This window comes from Phasianus colchicus, chromosome 7 (assembly GCF_987193195.1).
Source record: "Phasianus colchicus chromosome 7, bPhaCol1.hap1.1, whole genome shotgun sequence".
Lineage (NCBI taxonomy): Eukaryota > Metazoa > Chordata > Aves > Galliformes > Phasianidae > Phasianus > Phasianus colchicus.
In genome coordinates this window covers 10,276,459-10,303,455 of record NC_143442.1, presented here as the reverse complement: position 1 = coordinate 10,303,455, position 26,997 = coordinate 10,276,459, and the positions used below count along the sequence as shown (strand labels likewise).

Here is a 26,997-nt window from a genome sequence, read left to right as displayed (position 1 = left end):
TTTAACTTTTGTGGATGAGGATGTAAATTTTTTTCTAAAGAATTGTCTTAATTAAAAAAAAAAAAGGCCCAGAACTTGGGATATATTCCTTTATAACTAAGACTAAACAAAGGCATTTCATTGTTAGCAAGGAATTAGAGCACTGTGTCCCCATATGGGATACACATGGACTTTTTTTTAACTTGCTATGAATCCTGTGTTTGAGAGAAGCTCTTTACTAGAGGCAGAATTATTTCAGTGATGCTTTAATTACAATTTCATAGTCAGATAGCCAGCACATTAATATACTGTAGTGCTAAGACGCATGTGGGGAAAATGGAAGCTGCATGTGCTGAAGGTACACTTGAACCAAACATATTTATAGTAAATAGCTGTGAACTGCAGAATTAGGTGCTGTGATGAATGTGACCAATTGGTCTCCATGCCTGTGGCTAATAGTGAGTCCCCTGCATGGCTGATGGTCCCCTGCATGGTCCCCTGAGGACCATGCTGTAATGATTCACAATCAATTATGCTCAGTAGCCCAATTAGAAGTGTTGCAGCGTTATTTGAAGTGAGACCTGGTGTGTACCCAAGTTCAGCTAGAGCAGCTATGTGTGAGTTAAACATATCAGGAATGTTTGTTGAATGCAGCTTGCACCTCTTGCTCTCAGAGGCGTTACACCTTTCCTGCAGTGATGTAGCACAGCCACTAAACAGAAGATGTGCTGCTTTGGGTAGCTGCTGCTGGCCCTGAGAATCATAGGTGAGTGCAGGTGGGATGAGTTTGTCCTGCTTTCATTTTGCAGGTCACTGGGGGCACTGTAGGACTTTTAACCTTCTGAAACTCCTTTGTATAGCAAAGCTGAGCATTTAGCAAAGGTCAGCAGCAACTCAAGCAGCCAAGAGTCTGAAGGCACTTTTCCTCAGTCACTGCAGAAGAGCAGGCAAGCATTGTGTTCATTCCTCCTTGAGAATTATGTTGAAATTTTATAAATGCTGGTGGTAAGCATATGATTATCCTGGGTACATCCAGACATCCTGTGAGTTCATTCAGCATTGCTGCTCGTGTCATGCATAACACATGAAGGTGACTGATTTGCAGACATTCCAAGTGGGTTTTCTGTGTTGCTGCTGGTCACAGAGGAGAATTTAGTTATGAACTGAAATCTCTCATGTAGCGCTTTACAAATGAAGAGCAAATAAATGGCCCTTTGCCCTGGAGGTTTTGGAGTTGTTGCTTGGATTGGCCTTATTCAGTAGTAACAGTTCAGTCTCTAAAAGAAGATGCATCTCACCAAACAAAGGTGCACTACAGCTGTACCACAGTATCAATAAAGGCAGCTCATCATAGCTTTCTGATAGCAGTGAAAATAAGAACTCCACGTCTGTCTGTGCCTCTTGATATCCATGCTATATGCTGATCAATTTATTTAGATGCCTGAGACGACAGCTGGGTGCTGAGTGTCTCCAAATTTAAGCGACACTGCCAATCAAATGTTTCTGAATGCTTAGTGACACAGGGACTCACTGGGACTTAAAATGTTCCTGAACCACTTCAGTGCAAAAGAGCCCTGTTTATTTTCAGTTGTCCCCATCAAACTGCTGAGTCAAATGCTATTTTTAAAATAATGCTGCCCAAAATATTTGCCAAATTAGTGCAGCTTGCAGTCTTTCAGACTGGTTTTTGTCAAATAAAAGAAAAATAATAATAATTTCCTATTCCATATTTTTTCCATCTTTGTGCCCCAACCCAAGATCTGAATCTTGCACAAAATAACCCCAACTATGTTGCTTATAAGTTGATTCGAATGCTACTGAAAGGTGTTTGAAGTCTTGCATTGAAATGAAATCCAGTTCAGCAGTGGGTTTTAAAAGTGTCTGCTCTTCGTGCTAGAGAGTTACTTTTCATTGTGTTTTGTTAGCACAAATGACCACTAATGTTTTAAAGCATACGTGTTCAGGACACCTTCTGTGGAACCATGTCCTGATGTCACCAGAAGCTCCAGCCTCCCTGGGGACGTTCAGTGAGTGCAGATCCCAGTAACCAGCAGCTCTTGTTGGGTGAGGATTGGCAGCCTCCCATGGTTGCTCCTTCTCCCTCTCACACAGTATTTGCCATAACATCTGTGGTTTGATACTGGTGCCAGGGGTAAAGGAGAGGAGAAAAGGCAGTTTGGCCTTACTGTGAGTATGCATTGACATTTTAAAGAATTAAACACTTATAGTATTTTTTTCTGCAGTATTTCTTCCTTGTATAGGAGCTTAAATTCATGTTAAGCCTGTCTTTTGCCCAGTTTTCCTTATAGGACTACTTCTTTGGCATCATGTAAGTTTATAGCTGCAGAGTGTAAGGTTAGGAAGAACATGGCTAGTGGGATATTGAAACTGTTGCTGTTTTCTTTCCTTGATAAGGAAGGCAGGCAAGGAACACACAGCTTATTTTTTCTTTGCTCCTTAATTTGTTCTTGGAAACCGCTTTGGAGATGCAGCCGTGGCATTACCTCTTATTGCTCCCTCCTAGTAGAAGGGAGGGAGGAATAAATCTTGATAAAAGCATTACAGTTTTGATGTGTTGTTGGAATGTCTGAGAAATTCCTTTTCTGTCCTTAGATATGTTCTCTCTTTTTGTAAACCGGCCTGATAAATTACTCAGTTAGTGTTCTCCAAATCCAACTATTCAGCTGTGCCCGTTTTTAATTGTGCTGGGAACTGTTTTATCAATTTAGATTTGGAAAAACAACTCTTCACACCCTCCTTCCCTTCCTTCCTCCTTCCCATACATTAAACTCCAAGGTTTTAAGCTACTTTGGGGACTCATTACTAAGAATGCCAACCAACCAATTAGTCCATTACAAGATGAAGGCCTCCAGCTTCAAACCAAACAGCAGACTTGGATCTCTCCATGACAGAGCACTGTCATTGGTGTCAGTAGGTTTGGGTTTCTTTCTTCCTGCTGTGTGGTGAGATTAGGACATGGGAGTCTATTGCTCATTTTATATTTAAAGTAAATCAAAAACCAAAACGTGCACACAAAATCAAGCCTGCTTTAAAAAAAAAAAAAGGGTTTCACAACTATAAATAAGTAAGTCTCCCTTTCAGACCCCCACTGGTTCCTTATGAAAGGTCTCCGTGAAAGCAAGCTACCACTGCAGCTAGTGCTAATTGGTGCAGCTATTGGCAGCCTCAGCAGTGAGACCACAAGTTGAAAAGGCTGAGGAATTAATTTGTTGTGTAGCCTAAAAAAAATAATAATAAAAGAAAAAAGCTCTTTGAGCACAGGTCAGCAGCAGCATAGCATTGGCAGCTTGTAATAAATAAGTAAATACGATCTCAAGCTTTTCCATGTTAATTCATAATTCAAAGATGTTTATTTTTCTAAATGTAAACCATTGCAGTCGTGCCAATAGAGGTTAAAGGCATGTGGGTTATCCAAATAACAGCACTGAATGTGGAACGGAGGGAAATATCTTCTATTTTTTATTTGACGTGGCTGTATCTGACATAGGAGTGACTTCTAAGACAAAATGTTGGTGGTTTCCATTGGTTAGATTTGTAGGTGGTTCCCCATGAGCAGCAAAAGTAGGGTCTACACCAGTATCTCTCCACACCTGTGCTGTTGTTTCCAGGTCTGTAGTTATGAATACAGCTTTGTGTGACGGGTTTGTTACGAAGCAGTAGTTGAGGAGTCTTCAGAACGTGGTTTATCCCTGGGAATGGCAGGGGGCTGGGAGTCAGAAGCTTGCCAGGATGTGGGCTTTGGTCAGGAAGCTGCTTTAGTTTCCTGAAGGGTCTTTATAAGGTTTGACAACCCAACCTTGTGTATGAGCTCTGCTTTGGACTTTCTGTATGGGCAGGGCTTTGAAAAGAGTTGTGTTGGTTACTAATGCTGTAATCAGAAGGAAATGAAGGCAAGCAGTTCTGTGCTATGTTGCTGTAGTCTGAAAGGATTACGAGAGGCCCATAGAGTGTAAGGCAGGCTGTGAGTTTAACAGAAGCCATGTCCAACTGATAAAGCTGTGTTTGTCTGTGGGATGATCCAGAAGATCTGTGTGTGTCGAGGGGTGTGCTATGGGCTTGCTCCTGCTCCTCCTAGAGGAAATGCTCTCCTTGTTCTTACAGTAATTAGAAAAAGTTTCAGACAGGACAGACTTTCTTGTTAACATTATGGACCATTAGTTGGTCATAGCCGTGTTCAGTTTGGTGGTGAAGCAGTGCAGATGTCAGGGTGGGCTGGGGAGAGGTTGAGTGCCCTAGTCACTGGAAGATGGAATTGTTGTGCACTGGGATGATGAATGTTGCTCTTCTGAAAGTCTGGATACTGAGGTGAAGAGATCATCTTCAGTTTCAGTGTAATGTTTCCTGACTCATTGCATCCTGTAGGTGTTACTTTTTAAGGCTGCCTTAATGCATTTTTAATGGCATATATAATAAACACATTCCCTGGATAAGTGTAAATTGTGCCAACTTTCTGTTCACTGAATGTATGCACTCAGCTGGCAGGCTCCATTAACAGATACATTCTTCATAGAAAACAGGTAAATTCGTGGCTCCTGAATCTGCTTCCATTGAAGTGAACAATTTCTGAGTGTTGTTGGTTTCAGAATGTTGAGGATTGGGACTTTCAGACCAAGTTCATCAATACTTAAAGCATACAAGTGTGCGGTAGGATGGTGCTTGATGTGTAGTGCTTCTGTGTATGTGAATATCACCAGAAGAAATCTTGGGGAGTGCAAGTAGTTCAGTGCAGTGACCTGCCTCATTAAAGTAATTACAGCAATGATTTTCAGTGGAGATTTTTAGGAGCACACTTAAACATGAGTTCTTGAAAATACAGCAAATTGATTAAATGAAGAACCTGACATGGATTATTTTTCTTAATGACCATCCCACCTACATTTCTTGGGGCTTAAACATAAAAAATCAATATGACTTTTAGTGGCACTTAATATAAATAGGAGTATAGAGAATATAAAAATCCCAGTAACTCGGTTGTGCAGTAAAACTTGATAAGATATCTAATGAAAAGGGCGAGGATGGTAATGACAGACTCCATTTTCTCTTCTGTGTCAGACTTTTGATATTGCGGCATGCTGTTTGTATAAGAACATTCCTTTTGAAGCAGTTTGTGCTCTTTGAGCAGGGTAAAGTCATAAAGAGGATGATCCAGTGATAGAAAATGATAGCTTTGGCATGGAGATGTGAAAGTTTAGTTCTTTGCTTTGATTTGTACAATTGTGACCCACATTGCTAAACATTTGTGTCTGATACGGAGCAGTTATTTTCTCTGTTAAGGAAGACATTTATGAAGGCCATTCCAATCAAGAAAAGATCTTCCAGTAAATGTATGTCAGGCGTTGTGACAGGAACATTTCATTTCTTTGGGGAGTTGCTGCCTCATTTCCCTCCTTTCTGCAGCCTTCCTTCTCTCCTAAGAAGTCCTTATGGTTTAAGTGGGGCTGGGTGTCTCACCTTGTTCTCTCCTTCTCTGGGAGTGCATCTTGTCAGAGTGACCTTTTAAAAGGGTTTAGTAATTTCAGCTGGTCTTTGTGTCCAGTGAAGGTCCTTCTTTGTGTGTGTGGGTTAGATGACTGTCCTGCAAACATGACCCCAGCATACTCATAAGCTGTAAGTGCTCTTACATTAAGTTCTAATAGGAGTGAGGCATAACTTATTTTTATAGGTTTACTTTGCTTGCCTCTAATGACCAGTTAACAGTAAGAATTAGTTATAAGAATGAAGCCACCAAGTTTATTTCTTCTGAAGTAAATTAATTTCCTTGCCTGGATGAGCTTAATATATTGTGCAGAATTCTCATTTGGAAAGGGCCTTACAAATATCTCTGCCACTTCAATCATTACCAGCAAAGTTTTCATTATCAAATTTATCTTCCTAAATATGTAATGACTTCAATTCTTTTTATCTTATGGAAGACAGAGCAGGAGCTAACTTTACAGGGTGGATAATGGACAGAGAAACCTGGAGTGAAAGATTTCTTGCCTGTCATTTCCTTGTGCCCTTTCAGCTGGTGACTCAGCAAGTGTTGCCATCTTTGAGTTGTTAATAAATGAACCCATTGCTTTGATACTGGGGCATTGTACTGGTGATAAAGGCATCCTCTGGGCCCTGACCACTTGTGGTTAGCGAGCATTCCAGCACACCACTGCTACATTCACTGGGTGAATGCATCTCAACGGGTAACTTTTTGCTCTCATTTTGGACAGAAAGTGCATGTTGTATGCAGTATCCCTTCCTGATACTTGCTTTCTGTAGGTAACTTCTGTAACAACTAGTGTTGACCATTGCTTTAAACCTTTACACCCTTCAATCTTCAGTGTGTTTGAATATAATTTCCTATGGAGATCTCAATTTTGCTATTTTTGTTTTTAATACTAATTGCATCCTAGGTGCTTACTTGCTATACTGTTTTCCTGAGCTGGGCAGTCACCACTGTTTTGTCTAACCTCAGCTCTGTAGTATTTTCATGGCTAAGTTGAGAAAATACAATCTTCCTTAGTGGTGTGGGGGGTGTGAGCAGCCTCTCTCCCTAGAATAAAATTTTGTTGATCGTCTTGTAATGGAGAAGGGGGGATATTTTTTGGAAATTGAGTAAATATATTGTAACGGAGAAGAAATCCTTCTGGTGGTACTTTTCATAAATTCTCAATAATTTCACCTTCAGGCAGCTGTGCTGTTGTCTCTCTTTCACTTTGCAATATGAGATTAATTTTCAACACCTACTCACAGGGCTGTGTTCCTCTAAGCTCATGTAGGAAGTGTAATTCCTATCTCCTGATGCCAGCTGATCCACCTTCTTTTCCCCCCCCAGGGGGGGTGGTAGGAGGCACCATTGTCTCCCAACACTGACTCCTACTGATTGCACCATATAGCTTTGGCTAAGAGCCTGTGTAAATGCTGTGTAATCTCCAACAGCTGGAAGCTGAAGCCAGATTTGGAATGGAAATGAGGAATAGTGTGATATTTTTGTTGTTAGTTCATGTTAAATAAAGACAGTAATCAGCTAGAGGGCTTTGCTGTGCATGTCTTGGTGCTATGGAAGACAGAAGTATATTTTTCCAAAGTTAACTCCAGGAGCCGAGCTCCATTGGGATCCTTGTAGGGTGAAACACAAAGAAATGACTCCGAGGATGAGATGGAGCAGAGATCTTCCTCTGCTCAATTCTTACAGGCCACTGAGAGGTAGCAGCCTGTGGCTGAAGTTTGCCTTAAAAAGAATATCCACCCTCTCCCCTGAGCCTTTATGTCAGAGTGACACATGCTCCAGCACAAGCACAGTGGAGGTTTGTGTTATGCGGGAGGTTGTAAGAATTATGTTCCCTCGGTCCCTGTGTGTGAGATTGTACAGTGTTACTTCCTCCTCTGCCCCAAGCTTACCTCTGCCAGGTGTGCTGCTGGCTGCAGATAGCCCTTCTGCTGGGGCAGGGGGTGGCTTGGGCACAGATGGGGCTCCTGGAGAGTACGCTTGGTGAACTCAGTTGTCACTTAATGTGATTTGCCTTGTGTAATGCAGTGATCTGATTGTCTTTTTGGAGGAAAAACCCTACTGTCTTGCACTTTAACTCTCTAGAGCAAATCTGCTGAGCTGTTTCAGTGAGGCTGAGAAAAATAATTCTGCCAGCATGGATAAAAGATGATCAAGAATTGGATCTCAAATGCTTTCACCTCTATAGCCAAGGTGATCGAATACAGAGTAGTAGAGGCTTGGCTGGCTCTGTGTGCATCCTTTTGCACAGGCAGGGTCAGGTAGTTCCCATGCCCTCCTAGGAGTCTCACTGTGTCCATAAGAATCCCTTGGTGGTGATTCAGGCAGGGCTGATGTTTGCCTTAGTGCCAGCAGCTCTGCACGTGGGACACAGCACTGCCCCAAAACACTGAAGTACTTCCGTATGATTCCATCTTCCTAGTTCCTCCATGTTCTCATAGCCTGGGTCAAAAGCAGCCAGGCTTTGTGGACTGTTGCAACTATTAAGTGAACATGGATCCAACCCATCTTGAAACACATACCTGTGATTATAGGGAAGAAAAAGCTTCCATCATTGTTTGAACCCTCCCTGCCAAATTTGTGGATGATTTCCCACCAGATGTCTGCAATGCAGACAGCTAAATTATGCAAGGGAATCTGCAGCTGTTGTTCTTGTGCTCTCTGACAGTGGTAGAAGAGCTACAAGCTGTCTCACGTCAAACCAGAGAGTAACTCTGTTATATTCTGCTTAAGAAATCTTTGCCTGGTAAAGACGCTTGTGGCAGAAGAGAATCCGTTTGTGTTCTCACATAGGTCATGAGGGGGCTGGGGCTTCTGTATTCCTTGCTATGTTCCCCAGGATTATTAGTACCTCCCCACTATGTACATGCTCCCACTTTAATATGCGCAAGGGGGGGGGGGTGTAGTGGACATGGTGGTGATGGGCTGGTGGTTGGACTACGGATGATCCTAGTGGTCTTTTCCAGCCTTAATGATTCTAATATATGGGTTCAAACATAAAGCAGGGCACATGTAAGGCAGGGCTGGCTATTCTGTGGCGTTGAGAGGGGTCTGTTCCTCTGGAATTAAGAACAGAGAAACCACAAGGTTTCCTTGTGTTAAATGCTTAGAAAAGTAAAGGTGTAATTGGATTTTTTTAGATTCTTTTTTTTGAAATTGTTGGCAAATCTGTGAATGTAGCCTGAACTGCTGTTGACTCAGTTGCTGAGAGCAGGGCATATTTTGTGCTCCAAATTTGTTTTCTCATCAGGTTGATGGAAATATTTTGGTATGCAGCTATAAATGTATGTGGAGATGGCATGGTGTGATAATAGCTGGGACATGATAACAGCACCCAGGCAGTCCACCGATAGCAGAAATTTAATGATTCTTTAAAATCTTTATTTGCAATTTAATTAGTCTCTAGGGTTCTCCATGCCAGAAATTCCTTATCCCCAGTCGCCTGGATGTTGGCCTTTATCTCTTGCTTGTCACATACGCTTCTGATCCTCAGTAAGTGTTGTGTTAAAATGCAAGGACTTTACCAAAATCTAGTGCTTAATTGTATAACTGTAATAACCTGAAAGAAGGAAACAATAAATAACAGAGAAACAGTTTTATGTTCTGGAGCCAGCACTAAGATAGCACATGCGGGAGCTTAGCTGAGGATGCTTGGCTGCTTTTCTGCCTGTCCTCTACAGGCAAAACTGAGTGATAGCAATGAGAGCGTTTGTTATTTCCTTCTGTAAGAGTTTGCAGCAAATGTACTCTGAGTGGTGTCTGCAGCAATGCCAAACAGGCTGCCATAAGTGAATACAGATACTTGGGAAAGAAATTGTTTGGTGCATTTCCCATCATCAGTGTGTCACACGTCAGCATCGCTCTGTCCATGTTGGCCATCCCTCTTTGCAGGAGTATGATCATGCTCTGGAAGGGACAGAGTGCTGGCTGAGTGCTGTCCTGTAGCGGAGTTCTGGAGGGAGGTGCCCTGTTTGAATGGAGGAACCCACAATGGCCTTTGTTATAGGGGTGCAGGTGAGCTGTGACAGCTGCACTGAAGGAAGGAGCTGTTTATCTGCCAAACTGTGTGACAAACATGAAGATGGATTATAAATAAACTGGGAAAACAGAATTCTCGCTTCGTTTAAGCATCTCTCTTAGCCAGTTAACAAGAGCCTATCTTGTACCAGAAGTCCTAGCACTGATTTTTCTAAGCTTTACCTCCTTGTCTTGTAACACTCTTCCTTTAGACTTACACTGCATGTTCTTTGCCATTTGAGCACCTTGGACCCTGAATCTCTGTGGACATTGAGCCACATGATGTACTTGGAAGACATCTGAGGTGCCCAAGCCCTACAGCCCACCTGCAGAACCAAGCACTCACAGGATGGAGGGAACCTGTCCTTTTCTTCTGCGGGAGCAGAATGAGGCTTTATGCAGCACATTGGAACATCTGGGCTGAGAGCCTGTGGGATTGTTATTGTTTTCCCATTTGTTTTATTAACAGAAAGTGTCTAGAACTGGAGGAGCTTAGTGCAGGGTGATACAGCTGCTGCTGAAGAACCTAACACGGCAGTCACAGGAGAGCTGGTGACCTTGGTATTCATTTAAACGACTTTTTCATTGGCCTTGAATTTAATGGCAATCCTTGCAGGACTATTGAAAGATAGGATAAATAATTGTAGGAGGGATGAATGGGTTTGCAGTGTGTGGATCTGACTTGTCTCTCCACCCTCTGCCCCGATAGATGGGAACAGGCTGTGGCATGCAATAGCAAAATTCTTATAAAGATGGCCAGATAAAGCTCATTTATTGTGGGAGAAGCTCTCGAGATTTCTTGTCCCATCTTCAGGTGTTTTTTTTTTCCCAGACTGGCACATTGCACTGTCCTCTGCCAGGGCTAGGACAGGCGTTGCATGATAAAGATTTGAGGACTTCAGCTTGCATTTAAATGCCTTTAAAGACCTGAACCTGCCTTCCCTTTATGTTAAGTGTGAGTTAGCTAGCTCTAAGTGCCCTGATGCAGCTGTAAGTGTCTCTGTTCATGGCAAGGGCGTTGAACTAAATGGCCTTTGAAGGTCCCTTAAACAGTTCCGTGATTCTAAGTCTGTAGTGCTGTATCTGTGTGATGTTTGTGAAAGAACCCAGAATATTGAAACTTCATAGTATGAATATATTTATCCAAAACCTTATTTACACAAATTTTATGTGCTTTGGATTGTTTTGTTTTTTTTTTTTTACATATATGCCTGGTTCCTTTTTTATCTGCATAGGTATGTGAAAATTAACATTGTTTGATACTTTTAGTTGGTCGTATCTAGTATTTATAAGTGTGGAATATAACATAGGTGATTTGTGGATCCAGTATCCAGAGCACTGTTTGGTCAAGCTTTAGCTAACACAGTGTAACACCTGCCAAGGTGAACTTACCTCTGCAGAAAAATCTTTTCTTTTTTTCCCCAAATAAATAGTTTGAGCTAATTCAGTGAAGTTCCCAGGTACGTGAGCTGTGATTCGAGGTGCCCCTTACTTAAAGTGAGGAAGAGCACTAAATGGATAAAGTTCCCTGCTCTCAAAGGGAGAAATAAATCAATTCAGGCAGGTGTCAAAGGGAGCTGTCAGCCCATTCCAGAAAGCCATATGCCTGCAAGTTGTCTGTGGGTGGCAAATAAATCATTTTGCCAGCCTCTTTTGTGCTCTTACCCAAGATGAGCAGTGCTGAGGCAGTAACTCTTCCTCAGCCTTTTTCAGCCTCTTCCCAAATTCACCTTCAAATCTTTGTCAGGTTTGTGTCTGGTTGTTGTCAGGCATCCCATTAGTGGGAATCAGGGTGACATGAAGATTCAATCCTGGCTTGATTCTCTTTTAGACAATGGTGTAAAAATAACCCTAGCCTTTTTTGCCTGCATGCCTCAGGAGCTGTTGTTGCTGAAGCCATCCTGAAACAGATTTCTAGCTGTATTTGCTGTTACAACTTTCGGAGGCTCAGCAAAGTCTTAACTTTCAAGTGCCTGTTCCAACAATAACAGCTGAAGAAAGAGAAGCAGGCTGTGCTGCAGCATGGTGAGGTCTTGCAGGAGTTGCATTGTGCCAGGGCAGGCAACAGTGTGACTGAAGGGTTGTGCAGTGCACCTGATGGTAGCTCTGCATCTGCAGTTGGTGCACCAAGACTGTGCATCGATCCTGCTGCTCCCCCTTCAAGTCTCAGCATCCGTGTGTCACCACAGGACTATCACCTGGTTCTAAAGAGCTCAGTTTGCCTGGAAGCAGCTGTACCAGGTGAAAGCATTTTAATTTGCACCAAGATAGTTTATTTTAAGTCTGTTTTTCTCATTCGTTCATTCTTTTTACTTTATTATTATGTCAGCTCTAAGCAGTGAAGTAACGGCAGATCTCTCTGGAGAACTTGCACGAGCAAGGAAGCACCATTATCTTGGTTTTATAGGCCCTACTTATGTTGAGAACATATGTGGTGGTGTAATTATGCTGACGTGATTAAATCAGTGCAAATCCTTGCTAGAGGGACACACCACACCAGTGTAAAGTGTGGCTTATTATCAGTGCAGTTTAGTTCAAATTACACAACTCTATTAAGCTGTGCTAGCATAAGCCTCTGCTTAAAGTCAGGAAGTCATGTGAGAGCCTGTATTGTTTCTTTTAAATGCAGATAAAGATTTGGAAACTAAAATGGGTGAGCTCATCTGTGCCCAAGAGTGTGCTAGAAGTGATGGGTTTGAGCAGTACTATGAATAGAGCTTCAGGGAGGGAAGTGGTCTGGCTGTGAATCTGTGGAGTTTCTTAAATTGTTTTTAAGAAGGTTAAATTCTTTGTTCAAATTGTTGTGACTGCTTTGTAAACATCCTAAATCATAATAAACCTTTACTAATAAAGCAAAATGCATACTGAAATCTAGTAGATCTCTACTGCCCTACCATATGGTCTTGGATTGTGGTAATGGCTGGATGGGTCAGCTAATAACCACGGCGTGTACAAGTTAACTGGATTTTTTTTTTTTTTTTGGCAGGGTGTGGGCACTGTAAGAAAATGAAGCCAGAATATGAGAAGGCTGCAGAGTTTCTCCATGCAGGCAGTGATGTAAGCTAATTTCCTTTATTACATCCTTCAAATAATCAGTAATAAATAACTGGACTAATAAAAGTGACTTTTCTCCCTACAACAAATTCAGCTGTTCTCATCCTCCCACAGGACCCTTCAAAATGTGCTTCCAAAGTACAGTCTCATCGCTAATGCACGAGGCCTGCCAAAGTCTTAGAAAGAACATTCTGTCTTGAACGAAAACAAAATCGAAAAACGTTTATGTATTCTGCTGCAGGGCTTGTACATAATATGATCAAATCCAAAAAGGATTTTTTTTGCTTTATTTAAAGGCATTGAATGTGAAGAAACAGACTTTTATTTATGAATTAGATTTGGAAAAAAAAAACAAACAAAGGGGGTTGATGCCTCTTTCATACATCCTGCTTTTATGGTTGCATCACTCCATTAGCGTCATCTTAAGTGCTCCATCAGCATAGCTGGAGAGGAGAGTCTTGATAGTGTAAGTATTAGTGGTATTGATCCAGCCTTGCTCTGTGTACACCATGCAGAAATAGGATTCATCTCCTCAAACTTCAGACATCTCCATTGTAGACAACTGGAGTCACTGTTGGAGGACAGTGCAGAACGAAGAGCAGATCAGTCACATCCAACAAATGTCTGTTCTCCCATGATTGTCAAGGTCATCCATGTAAAGTTACCCACAAGTCAGGAAGAGATCAATTTGCCTTCAAATGTGTCTTCAACAATTTATTTTTTCTGGGAGAAATAGACTGGTGGGAGGAAATGCCCTTCCTTGGAGCAGCTTTTAAGCACTACAGAAAGAATTGTCTATAGGAAATCTTGTCAGAAGGGGAAAAGAGAATGAGTAATAATACGCTGGTTACGTTTAGTCCATAAGATGTCTCTTCCTGGCTTTGCATCAGGCCTGTGCTTTTCTGTATATCTACACTGAGAAGCTGAGAAGGCATGGCATCTAGAATCAGTAATTAATTGTGCCCAAATCCGTTGCTTCTTGCCAAAGGTATGTGTGTGCTTTCCTTTGATTTATAACTGTTTGTTTCTGTTGTAGAGCCCAGGTGTCCTTGCAGCAGTAGATGCTACCATCAACAAAGCACTGGCAGAAAGGTACCATATCTCAGGGTTTCCTACTGTGAAATACTTTAAGGATGGAGAAGAGAAATACACTCTGCCACACCTCAGAACGAAAAAGAAGATCATTGATTGGCTGCAAAAGTAAGTTCTGCCTACTGCCTCCTAAAGTCTGCTTTTCTGAGAGCAAATCTTAAATCTGGCTTCATCAGCTGCCTAAATCCCTTGCTAACAGAAGCAAATTGAATTCCAGTATTCAAAGCCATACAAACATGTATGTTAATTGTGATCTCTAATACACCAAATCCTTTATTTGCTGCTGGGTTATTCATAGTTGTCCTGGTAATTCTTTCCCCAAGTAAATATTTTTCAAATGTACACTAAGCCTCTCTCCAGAGAAGGAATAGCAATGGCTCTGAAAATAAACAGAATGTTTGTTGTTCCCTCTTTATACCGAGCAGCAGACTTCACTAAGTAACTGAAGCTCTGTAGTTGCACTTTTCTCCTTCCAGCTTTTCAGAGCCAATGCCTGCACTGCGCGCTGCATGGGGCTGAAGGAAAGCCAGACCAACAGAAGCAGCACCCACCTGTCTACACCTCCCTGCTTTCTTCGAGTGATGTGCTAAAATATGCATGAGTTGATGTATTTTGAAAATAATTTCATTTCAAAGAAGAAAGTTATTCATACAATCTCAAAATACTTTAGAATAAAATGTGTTTATTTAAGCACTGCAGTGTAAAGTATTTCCACATTCAGTGGAAAACATCTGTGTCTTGTGAAGCTTTGAAATCGTTTAATCATTAAGTGCAGATGGTGTGAGGAGTGTAATTTTAATTTTTCCGACTCATATTTGATCAGGGGAGGGTGTTTGTATCTGAGTGCTTTAGATCAGGTAACAGGTTTAGCCTGGCAGCATCTTTGTTGCATGTTGAGCAGTTTTATCTACACTGTACGCTCACAGACAGTACTCCTGGCTTCCTTGCTTACACAGGCTGCTCTGTCAATAGTGGGTGTTAAATCACTGGTCTAGTTTCACCAGTTTGTTGGAGGATTTTGAACATGATGTGGTTTTTGTTGTACTAAGTACTCAGGTTGATGCTGCCTGTTCATATCGGCAGGTGAATAAGCTCTGAGGAAGAGGGTGTTCATTCCACCCAGATCCAGCTGTGTTGCTGGAATACTTTTATCTACCAGTTAACACAGGGGCAATACAGCCTCCTAGTCTAACGGTTAGACACTTTCCCAATGAGAGGTGCAGTAGAATAGCATCCTTATCTGCTGACGTGGGATCAAATTGTTATAGCTCCTCTGAAGTTGGTAGAAATAGGGATGCCTGTGAGGTACAGGCTAGAGATAAAATTACAGCTTGTGGAAACCTGTCCTGTTTAGTGGTCTGGCTGGGACAGCATGGGTTTCAGCTCCATTTCACAGTCTTTGTTGGGCTATAGTCTGTGCTGTCACACTGTTGTTAGCAGTATTTGCATAGCTTATTTCTGGTCAGCGTGGGGAGGTCTGTGTGAGATAAACTCGCACCTCTAGCTGTAACTGTAATAGATGATAGCTCACATAGCTCACATGAGTGTCCATGTGAAAACTCAGATCAGCTGGCCTAATTCTGTTGGTAGCAGCTGGCAAATCGATACCGATGGAAATACAATGGATGTCCACCAAGTGACCTTGAGAAGAACTTTAAAAATTGAGATTTTTCTCCACTTAGTTTTTATGCACCTGATACAACTTAATGTGTCATTCAAAGTGACAGGAAAGTCTAAAAAGCTAATTTATTACCAAGGCGACATATGAAGGTCTTCATACTGTGGCTCCATTCTGATGATTTTATATAAGTAATCACTATTTAAGAATACAGCAGGAATGAATTTAATGAGTCTGAGAGAAGTCTGTGAGCTGGTGAATAGCAGAAGTTTTGTTAGAGGTGCTCTAGATATGCAGGATTGCTCTGATCTAGTCAGTATGTGCAGTCATAATTGAAACATGACATTCTCTTTATCAAGGTAAAATATTCCAGTTCAGTCACCCCCAGCCTTCCAAGTGGAATGATACTGATTATTGCATCCTGGCTTTAATATCTGAATTCAAGAGAGGGTCATGAAATTCTTTATAGAAGTTTGCGTGATGGCAATAAAGAGAACAAAAAGGAAGTTTGAATGGAAGATGCTGTCCTATATTGGTTGCCTTTTGATTCCATCTGCTTGCTGTTCTCAATTCATGCCCACAGTGATATTAGAAGCAATGTTCTTTCCAGCCAGATGTTGGATATAATATAGAAGATCTTTGTTCTGCATACCTATTCATATGCTTCAGTAAGATCACTTAAATTTTATTTTTATCGAGTTACAGAAAATAATAAAGCATCTTCTTGTTGTTACTTGATGTTGGAAATACTGAGCATGTTTTCCTAATGCACAGACACCCTAACGGATTGTTTTGCCTTGGTTCCCTCAGGGTAGCTGTGACCAGGATGTGATGCCTGTTCACGTGTTTCCAGAAACGTTTTCAAACTGATTTCACTTCTTTTCTTTTCTAGTCCTGAAGCACCACCTCCCCCTGAGCCTGCATGGGAAGAAAAACAGAGCAATGTTATCCATCTTGCTGGAGAAGACTTCAGGGAGTCCTTGAAGAAGAAGAAGCACACCCTTGTCATGTTCTACGCACCGTGTGAGTACACACTTCTGCATGTGGTTGAATTTTATAAGCCCTACAGCTTATGAAATGGCAAATTAATTCCCCTCCTGTCCTCAGGCTTTGTAAGAGTAAAGAACTGATTCTGAATATAACTGCTTGGGGCACTATCTTATGTGTTTTTATAAATTGGAAACAAAACAGTATGCAGCATTTATTTAAAGAGTTACTGTGTTAATGCAGGCACCAAAGCAGGCAGGGGAACAAAAAAGAAACAAATTTATTTTCCTCTGCAGCATTTTATGGTCCACATAACAAAATGTGATCTTTTATAGTCGGACAATGGGCACAGAGAGCCTGGACCATTAGTGCAGCACTTCAGAAGTGAAATTGGTACAGTAGTGTAGGATGAATCACCCTCCAGAGGAAGAAAGCAAATTTTGATGGAATAAATTTTGTCCATAATAATTCTACATCTAAATTTCAACTCAGAATATTGGCATAGTTTCATCTTTCAGGATTGTTTTGCATGCATCACACACATGCTTTCTTTTTAAAGCTTTTAAGAATATTTCTAATGAAGTTTTGAATCTAGCTCTTTATAAGTTAGGTGAAAGAGAAGAAAATAAGAAAATGACACACTTTTACCCCTTCCCTTCATATTAGATGGCTTCTGGAGGTACATGCCATTTCCAGGTATCTGCTTATCTCTAGATATGCCCGTGGTTCTTGATGTATTACTGCAGCTAGCAGAATCACCTCTTCTAGTTTCCTCTGTTGTTTCAGAGGCAGGTGGACTCAGTACAGGTGCTTAATTTTGGTAAAGTTCTCCAAAGGGAGAAGATAGTTCTGGCACTCAGTATTAAGTAGTATTAATTTGCTTTTATATCACAGTGACTCAGCCTCTCAGTATGCAAGAAATTCTTTCCTATCAGTTGGGTAGCCCTGCTGGTCACAGATAACCTTTGAGATAAGCAGTTGTCATAAAACTTACATAAAACTGAAGGTGTTTTTCAGAATGAAAGGGGGGAAAAAAAGACACAAAAACAGTTCCTTGATGCTTAATCAATCAGCTCCTTATTTTGCTTTTCTTTTAAAGAATTAGACATGAGTGGTTTGGGGCTCCTCAGGAGCCCTGCTGAATGTGCTTGTGGAGAGATAGGAGGGGTACAATTCAGAATGAAGGTTTCTGGAAGGTTGTAAAAGAAAAGAGAAAGGGAGTTAATCCCTCCCATTTCAACTCCAGTTTTTTCCAGTTATTGGCTGAAAATTGTCCTTGTGCTCCTGATTCATGGATCTCAACCAGTTTAGAGTAAGTTGCAACTTGATAATCGATTGCTTTGCATGTGAAATAACGAGTTTTAGGGATTGCTCTCTCTCAGCTTCCTATGGAAAGTTTTTGTTTTTTTAGCTGCATCACTTCGATGCACTTAAGTTTTGTCGTCTTCAAGTGTGTGTTTAAAGCAAAGTGTGCAGTAAGTATGGAGCTCCCAGGGTTGAAAGGACAAGGCAGCTCTCACTGTTTGCAGGTGGTGCTGAGCAAAGGTCAGCCTGTCCCTGTCTGTGTGAATGGGCTGTAAAAGCAAGGTTTGCATGATGGAAGACTGAAAGGCTGCCTTGAAGAACCAACCTGATGCATTCTTGCACTGCATGGTTACAGTGCTGTGAGAGGTTACCTGTGTGCAAGACGGGTTGGTATTAACTGAAACCACCTCTGGACTTCCCACAACTCATAAGACAGCATTGCTGTTGTCAGTATGTGGGTCGTGCACGGCTTCTGTTGTGGCAGATGTGCTCTTTGTAAATGTAGAAGCACCTTTGTGCAGAGTATAAAGCATGCGCACAAACTGAGTGCAACAAGCCTGCTCTTTGTTGGTTGCAGGGAAAAGTAGCCAATGAATATTTTGAATCTCTTTTCTGTGAAATAATTATTAGTGTAATAGAACAGTACAAACCATCCTATTTTTCTGGTTTTCTACAGATAATGTGCTACATTTGATAGATTACTTTTTGTTTACCATCTTCTCAATCTCGAGACCTCTTGGAGCTTATATTGCCAATTAGTCTTAACTTGCTTATTTCAGTGCAGAAGGAGCACCACTAAAATTGCAAGCCCCCCTTTATATCAAGTAATTTTCTTTTTCTATTCAGATCCACATCTCGGGTCACTGCAGACTCACAGTATGTTATTCCATTCACTTGTGACTCTGTGACAGTATTTGTTACACTTACACATATGCTGAGATATTTTAGGACTAGGGGTGTGTGTATACATGCATATATAAAGCATGTTTATATATAAATATTTATACTAAGAAATGTATCTCATCTCCTATTAGAATTTAAAACAGAATGTTGAGTATTCTGACCTTTGTCAGAAAGCTCTATAAAGCTTTCAGCTGGAGTGACAGACCTTTAGGCAAAGGTCACTGATATATATCTTACATTCAAATTAAAATGGGATCTGTCTTTTCTGTGCTTTCCAGTCCAAATTATTTAGTATTTATAGAAGAACCATCAATTTGCTGCAATGCAGATAACTTTGGACTGAGCTGAATGATGCTTTAATGGTACTGAACAGTGCTTCACAGTGTTATAGCTCCAGAAGAGAGGAGTGCTGCATCCACACAGAAAAGATGGGGATCTCAGCACCTATTTTCAGGGTGATGGAGTAAAGCAAAAAGGTTATCCCTGGTGCCTGTGGAATATTTTAAGGACTGAGAATGTGAATCAGAACTTCTGAAAGTGCCAGATAAAAATCTGCTTTTGTGGACTCGATACTTACAGAGAATGATGTCCATGATTTCACATTCCCATTGCTCCCTAGTGGCATTTCAGTGCACTGTAATAACTCATTAAGGGCAGGAAGCAGCTGTAAGGGCAGCTCCTTATTGCTAACTGGGGACAGAGGTGCCAGTCGCAGAAAACTACTGCTGCTTGTCCCAGTTAGTGCCTGGGACCTCATCTTTGTCCTGGCATTCCCTGGGCACACCATAGGTAAAAACTGATCCTTGTTCATGGTGCTAAGGGCCAGCATCTGGGGCAGGCTGCTAGTATCTGTGCTGCATAGTACTTGGCCCAGCCCTCCAGTGGACTCTTGAGGGCCTAAGGTTTAATCGTCACTACGTCTCCCCTTACCAGGTTCAAAATCCCTAAAATAAAAGGAAGGGAATGATACAGTGTGCTGAAGTATGAAGCATGGTGCCACAGGTATGTATTGTGTCCTGGGGACTAGCATGAGGAGTTTAAGGAGCATTCATAAGCAGTAATACCGTTGCACAAGCATTCAAGAGATGTTTTGAGAGGACTTGTGGGATCTGTCTCTGTGCTATTTCTATAGGGCAGCCCTTGGAGTACTGGATACCATTGGCTACTCCAGGTTTCCTGGAGTATATCTGGTTGGCATAATCCAGAAAATGGGAGAGGAGTGTTTGGGATCACTTTTCATCTAGGATGACTTTTCTTTCTTTTTTCTTTTATCCTCACTTTTTGTTCATACAGCTTATCTGAATGTGTGTTATCTGCATTTCTTACTTTGTGAGCTCTCTCCACTCCGTTACCCTGGATAATTGAGATTTGACTTTGCCAGTGCATTAAATTTTAACCTCCTCCTACTATAGCACTGGAAACTGTGCAAAACAGAACCAGTTGGTTGTTGATTAGTTGTCAGAATCGCAAAGGGCAATGAAGCTCCAGTAAATAAACTGTATTCTCAGTTGGAGATGGTTTTGCTGCATGACTCAAGCTGAATTAAGTGGAAAAAAAAGAAGTGATTGAAGCTCGAAGGCTGAGTGAAGCAATGTGTGCATTTTTCAGTGAAATAGGAACATCTGGATTTTCTTCAGGAAGGTACTTTGAATCTGACCCAGACTTCTGTCTGGAAAAGCCTTTGCAATCCTACGTGGAATTTCTTTTCAAGCACATGCAAAGCCCCATGCCAAATTGATGGCCATCACATTCTCTAAGTAAACTTCACATGGTTCTCTCTTGCTCCTTGCCCTTCCCTGGGATTTAATGTGCCTTTCTGATGTAGTTTGGTGATGTGACCATCAAGTTGTTAGCTTTTCTTAGATGATGCTCCTTCAAGAATCATGGAATCTTCAGAGTTGGAAGGGATGCATGACTATTGCTGCATCCAATTCATAGCTCCACACGGGACCACCCAAGCTTAGGCTAGGTCTTTTCTACGCTTGTAGAAACAGTTCAGAGCTGGGGACACAGAACCCATACATATGCAATCCAGAACACCTTAGGCAGAGCTTCACCACAAGGTCACAGCAGCTGATTCGCCACCTCTGCTCAGCACTAATAAGGCAGTACTGGAGTGTTGTATCTAGTTCTGGGCTCCCCAGCACAAAAAGGATGTGGATGAGCTCTAGTGAGTGCAACAAAGGGGTAGTTTGGTGGTTGGTTTGGGGTTTTTTGGGGGAGAAAATGTGTCGGTTTGGGATTTTTGCTTTATTTTTCTCTTTCTATGTAGTTCTGATTATCTGTAAGTAGCAGAAGCTCATTACACGCACCTCTCACCTTAGTTCTTGTACACAAACAGTAGCTATCCCTTGGTAGCTTTAAGAATTAGAGACCAACTTATGAAAATGTATTCATGTTGTTTTGTGGTTGAGATTGCTGCTTCCACAGAGTCTACAAATGAATTAACTGTCAGAACCTGGAGTTGTATATAATAAAGCATCACTAAGAGACTTAAGTGATGAGAAGGAGTTGCTTATTTTTCTTAGATCAGTCACTTTTAAGGGGAAGGAGTTGGTGCTGAGCAAATTCATTCTATTCCTAATTTTTGTAAAAACACAAAGTAGGTGTTCTTAAACAACAACAAAATGTTGGCTGCAGTAAAAAATTATAGGAATGAAATGCTCTCTTTTTATGGTTTGCAAGGGCAGCAGTTGCCAGTGCTGTTAACTTGCCAAATGGCCTCAATTTGCGGGACTCAACAGGGTTCACCAAGTGAATTTTTTTAATAAATACTTTGCTGGGAGCTGATTTCCGGCTTGCTTCACTGTTCAGCAGTGAAACTTTCCCTTTGCTGGAGATTATTTTTGTCAGCTGGAAAAGGTTACTCTCCGGTGAAGCCTGACCCACAGGGGTTACACAGAGAACACCCAGAAATAAACCTTACTGAGGGTGATTTTTAATGAGGTATCTTTGTATTGAGTTAGTGGCTGTGTGGTGACGAATGGATATGCAATTAAGACATATCAGCCTCCTTGCCTCTTCCCTCACTTCTTTTTTTTCCTAAGCTTTTTCCTTTAGGACTTAAAGAAGTGAACAAGGGCACTTAATTTTGGTGGAATCAAGAAGGAGTTTGGGATGGGCCTTGTTCTCCATCACTGGGATATGGCACCTGGGTATTGTTCTGGTATTCAGCAGAAATGTTCTTTGGCTTCCCAGTCAAACAGGAATTTGACAGTGACACATCATCACTGTCTGATGGGTTGTCCCCTGGCTACCGTGCAGCCAGAAATTGGATCAGAGGTTTTTGGTTCTGACTGTAAATCAGTCCTGCTACCCCTGTGCATCTCATCAGCAGCACATAAAAGGCTGAGGGCTGCAGCAAACTTGCATTAATTTTACTTACAGATAACCCTGCTGTTCTGGTTCTGTATCCCAGTGTGCTCCTCAGTCTTTCCACAAAGAAAAATTTTCCAGTTTCTTCCAAGTTTTGTGTTGAGGAAAATGCATGGCGGAAAGCACTGAGCTGGGAGTCCATGCTCTGGTTGCCCCAAGCACAGAGCAGGTGTTGGTGGGTTTTTGCTATTCATGCTAACACTCAGCTCCTGTCTGCTCCCCAGCCCTGCCAGCATGCTTCTGCGACCTGAGCTGCTTTCGGAAAGCTGCTTTTAAGAAATCAGCGGTGGATCCTTTTGCTCCCTTCACTGAAGGAAGCTGGACAAAGTTGGCTGCTCTGTATCTCTGTGCAAGAAGCTTTGGACAGAGCTGGCTGAGTGATTCTGCATGAAGGAGGCACAGCTAGCTGAAACACTCAGTATCTGAGTTAACAAAGTCCAAATGCATCAAGCAGAACAGCACAGATGAGTTCAGTGCCCTGAGACGTCCTCCCCACATGGCTCTCACCAAGTGTTTTCCCATCATTGTCAAGCACAACTTGTTAGGTTCTCATTAGGAGGCTGTATCGAGGAGTCTGAACAAAATGTGCATGATTGTAAATGAAGTTTAAGCTATCAAAAATGACTAAAAACATGCTGAACAGAAAAAAAGTCCATTTCAAGACAAAAACCCATGCAGAAAGGGTTTTCTGAGTTTTGGCTGAGGAAGCAGCCAGGTCTGGGCCCTCTGAAAAGGAGGCTGCAGATCTTGTTTGCGCACTGCAGAACTGCAGTGTTGGCTCCACCAGTAGCACTCTTCTCTTGCATTAGCAGTGCTCCTGCTGCAGGCCTGTGTCGATGCATTTGTGCTGATGCCACAGAACACATTAGCAAGCTGGTTTTGGTAAAGGGTGAGGATGTAGAGTGGTGCCTGCAGTCAGGCTCTCAGAGCTGCTCCTAGCCCCAGTGTATGTGCCAAGGCTATTAATTAGCACAGAACATTTTTAATTGCTCTGAACTCACAAGCTCAGAATGCACTTCATTGGCTGCACATAGCTGTGGAGTGCTTACAGTAAGCTGGCCTGGAGCTGGGGTATTAAACCTAACTTTAGCAGGACGACTCTAACTGTTCTGTTCATTTCTAGTGCTGTGGGTTTCTAGGGATTTAATTTATGTATCCCTGTTCTCCTCTGTATACCCAAAAGTGCTACAGAACTAAAGGTAACACAGTTTGCAGGGAGCAAGTGCCTTGGTAAAGCACTTAGTCTGAGAATGTTGTGTTGAGCGTGGACAACAGAGCCTGGATTACAACTCAGGAATTCCCAGCTCTTGCCTTATGTACATTTCCTCTTTCTCATAAAACCCTTTTTGTCTCAGAAAATCATAAGAAATAGATTTGAAAATAGCCTTTTAAGAGATCTGATCAATCTGGAACCCTAAAAGGGAGTCGACTATTTTTAAATCCTGTAAAACTTTCCCTCAAAGCTTAGAGCATAATAGAAAGTCTTTTTAATGCTGACAAAATAAGAGTTTGAAAAGGTTGGGAAAACAGGACAAGAACAACAAAAAGACACTAATATGTTGAGAAATTGATATCAGGCTGCCTGTCATTGTTAGAAGTGAGGCAAGCTCTGGTTGACCCGGTGCTTAAATTTAAACCTCATGACCTTTACTGAATCAAAGGACAAATCCCTCTCAATTATTAATACCTTGTGTTTTGGAGATACGATTATGTTGTGTGTGTCAGGACATGTCATAAAACGAGCTTCGATCCCAGATATTTCAATTAGAAGAGCCTCCAGTTCTCCACTGGTAGAACAGAAACAAATTAACCTTTCAGTAACATCTCCAGGCACCTTTCTCAGATCTGCCCCTGGTTTCAATGACTTGTGTAGCTGCGCGAATTGTGTTGGTTTAAGCAGTGTATCTGTTTTTGGCTCTTATCTATGCAATTACTGCCCACGGCCTGCCTTTCCTTGATTGACCCAAGTTTTAATTCTGAATAATCACCTGGAACTCTTGAAATAGGAACAGACTTTGCTTTGCACTGCAATCTACGAGCTTCTGGCTTTGCTTCGATAGCTGTGCACTGTTCTGCTTTCTCTCACTTAGAATTGCAGTCATTTGAACAGCAGTAGCAGAGGGCATCATCTACCCATCAGTGATTATTTCGAGCAGTGACAAGGAATCTGAAAGCCATTCCCTGCTCTGCACTTTGCTTGCTGAGGCCCGGTTGCTTTTGCAGCAGCATGAATGGAATCAGCCCCTTGCAGCCGGGCTCTGTCACACAGAGCTGGGGACCCAGAGAATCACTTAACCTCTTCCTGACTCCATTTAACCTTGGGTGTAATGACGGAGAGTGATAATTGCATCTGTCTCTCTTAGGGCAATTTGATGCGTAATTAATTGATCCTGGTTAACGGGTTAACACATTTGAGATCACCCATTGAGAAGCAGTAAAAGAAGTGAAGAGCCAGTGGGGGAGCAGAGCCCTTCCTGCAAAGAGCTGAGCACAGACAGCACATGTGGTATGGTCTCACATCGCTGGGATTGGAGACATCCTGCTAGGAGCTGGTCAGTGCTTTGCTCTGAAAATGCTGATGGTTGAAAGTTCTTCTGTTTGAGGAGGAAACAGTCTGCAACATGAAAATGTATGTGTGTTTAAACTGACTTTGAAAAATCTCATGTAAAATGTATGCACCCAGCTTTATGACTTACCACATCCTATTATGTATAGGATACTGAAAGCATGCACGCAGCATTGGTGAGGTTGCACATTATTTATTAACAGGGGACAAAAAGTGTAGGATCGTGCTGTCTGACGTTGGGGTGCCTGATGTGTTCTGGCAGAGCCACAGTGGGATGCTCTGGTTGGGGTCAGCATGTGTCCTTCACATGCAAGAACAGCAAAAGCCCATTGCTTCCTGCAGCTGCGGCTTGTATGGCAGCATCTCTTGTAGAAAAGCATTCCCTTTCAAATTCAGAATCACTAGTGATGAGGAACACAAGTTGTTTCTTGTCTGCAGTTGACCAGCTTCAATTCCCAGTGAGCTCTGGAGGGTACTGAGTAGCTTGAGTTGCTTGTGAAAGTGAAAACTAGACTGGTTTCCTGATTTCTGTCATTTCTTTGTCTTTGGACTGTGGCTACTGACACACTTGAGCTTTTTGACTCTGTTTGCAATGAAAAGTACCTCCCCATCCTTTTGGTATCCCTGTGGGTCTTCTGAACCCCTCCATTTAGAACACGTTTTTGAGTTGTGGACCCAGAACTGCAAGCAGCACTTTGGAGGTGGCAGCATAGCAGCCCTCTCCACACCTACTTAATAGTTTCATTTATACATTCAGTGAAGTTGCTTCTGACAACTCCATCATTTTCTTTCAAAGCTATTGCTGGTATTATTTGGATTTCTTCTGCTTCTAATACATTTAAAGCCCTTATATACTTAAAAAATCATTATTACCTCTGCTGACTGTAGATACTGCTTTGATGTCCATTTGCTTCCTTTATCTATTTTGTACAAATTGTTAGCTTTTGATTTATATTCATTAAAAACAGCTTCACCTTTCTTCTATGTGCTATGCTAATACAGCTTCTACTCTTCTAAGGAAACTGAATTAACCTTGTACTGTTCAGCTGCAGAGAGGTTATGTTATATCACTGGGCTTTGTAGTTTCAAATTAAACAAAGCATGAAGTAACTTAAAGGACTATTTCATATTTAAGCAAGTAGAAACCTGCGTCTTATGCAAACAGGACTTGATTCCTTTAGGCAATTCTGAACATTTCACACAACTTTATTTTAAATTTAATAAGATGACTATTGTCCAACAAGGGGCATCTACAATCACACACCTCTCAGGAGGCATCTTTATAATTGTTATCTGGTCCTAATACCTTTGTACATTAGAGCTTTAAGAATCCCTCAGTTTTTCTTTTGCCTTTGTCATCAGTAAGCAGTTAACTTGGATAAAAAGAGAAACTGTTCCTGGCAAAAAATTCTGTTTGAATCTAATAATGATATGTGGGTTATTCACTTGATCGCTCAATTGCTCTTAAACTTTGCATCCCATCTACATCCCATAGGACCATACAATTATGGGGAATGTTACAGTTGTGCATACAGGATATTATTGCTATGGCTTGACTGATTTTACCACCACAATGTACGCTTGATTACTTGTATTTCTGGGGTGGTGTGCACTTTTTTTAATATTAGATTCACTTGTTTCTTACCTTAGCTGACAAATTACTTTATATTGTTTTTCCCCAGTCTGCTTTTCATTAAAAAAAAAAAAAAAAAAGTAGTTGGCAAGCTATTGTGAGCACTTAATAAATTCTGCTATTTCCCATGCAATATTTTGGTTTTAAATCATGTATACAAATTTTCTGTGGCATAGTGTTGGAAACTGCATCCAGCTCAAATCTGTTCTTTATTTCTTCAGAGTCCTCAAACCTGTCTTTCTGTGAGGATGAATCTTGCACGTATTGGCCTCTTCAGCACCTTTGTGGCCTCAGACCAAACCCAGATCACTCATTTTTTCCTCGAAGATGCCCCAGCTGTACTGTACCACACAGCTGTTCCTGCTGTTGGTAAACTCAGTCTGCACATAATAAGCTGGGTCATATATTTTCCATCACTTCATCTCTCCCTCTTCCCCCCAGAAAACACAAGCTTTCCTTTAAATGCCTCATGCTAGAGAAGATTTAATCTGACCATTTCTCCATCCCCTCATGGGTCTGCATAAAACCTGTTTGCCTCCTTGCTTTCCCTCATCTCCTGTTCATCAGCCATTCCTCTTGAATTTTTACCCACAGAAACTGTATTTTCCATGTGTTGTATCTGTTGAGAACCTGGTTTTCAAGGTCAGCTATGTATCTGTGGCCCCTGTGACTGTACTGAAATTTACCTTTCCAGCCCAAACCAACTTTATGGCATGAATAATAAAGTAAAAAAAAGTCTGATGTGGGTTCGTGTAAGACTTTTAATGTTGTAGTGCAAAGACAAGGAGATCTTAGGGCCTCTCTGTTGCAAGTGTTCTCATGTGAATTCATGGACCTATGGTGTAAGCAAGCATCTTGATGTCCTGGCAGGTTGCAGTGGCTAGGCACAACAGGTACCTCTGTGCTGTGTGGAAGAGCCTCTATAGTACAAGATTTTGAGCATGGAGATGTGAGAAGATCTGACC

At 41.6% G+C, this 26,997-nt stretch overlaps 1 protein-coding gene across 2 annotated transcripts in view; it reads left to right on the top strand.

The window, feature by feature from the left end:
- PDIA5 (protein disulfide isomerase family A member 5) overlaps positions 1 to 26,997 on the top strand; it is a 92,841-nt gene that overhangs the window by 47,962 nt on the left and 17,882 nt on the right. The window contains exons 12-15 of one of the 2 annotated variants that reach the window (XM_090143659.1): positions 12,486 to 12,556; positions 13,590 to 13,753; positions 16,156 to 16,286; positions 22,058 to 26,078. In XM_090143659.1, coding sequence (XP_089999785.1) covers positions 12,486 to 12,556; positions 13,590 to 13,753; positions 16,156 to 16,286; positions 22,058 to 22,224 — 533 coding nt within the window. In that variant the 3' untranslated portion in view covers positions 22,225 to 26,078. Of the gene's footprint in view, positions 1 to 12,485; positions 12,557 to 13,589; positions 13,754 to 16,155; positions 16,287 to 22,057; positions 26,079 to 26,997 lie in introns of those variants that run through there. The other variant, XM_031590472.2, reaches the window with a different exon arrangement.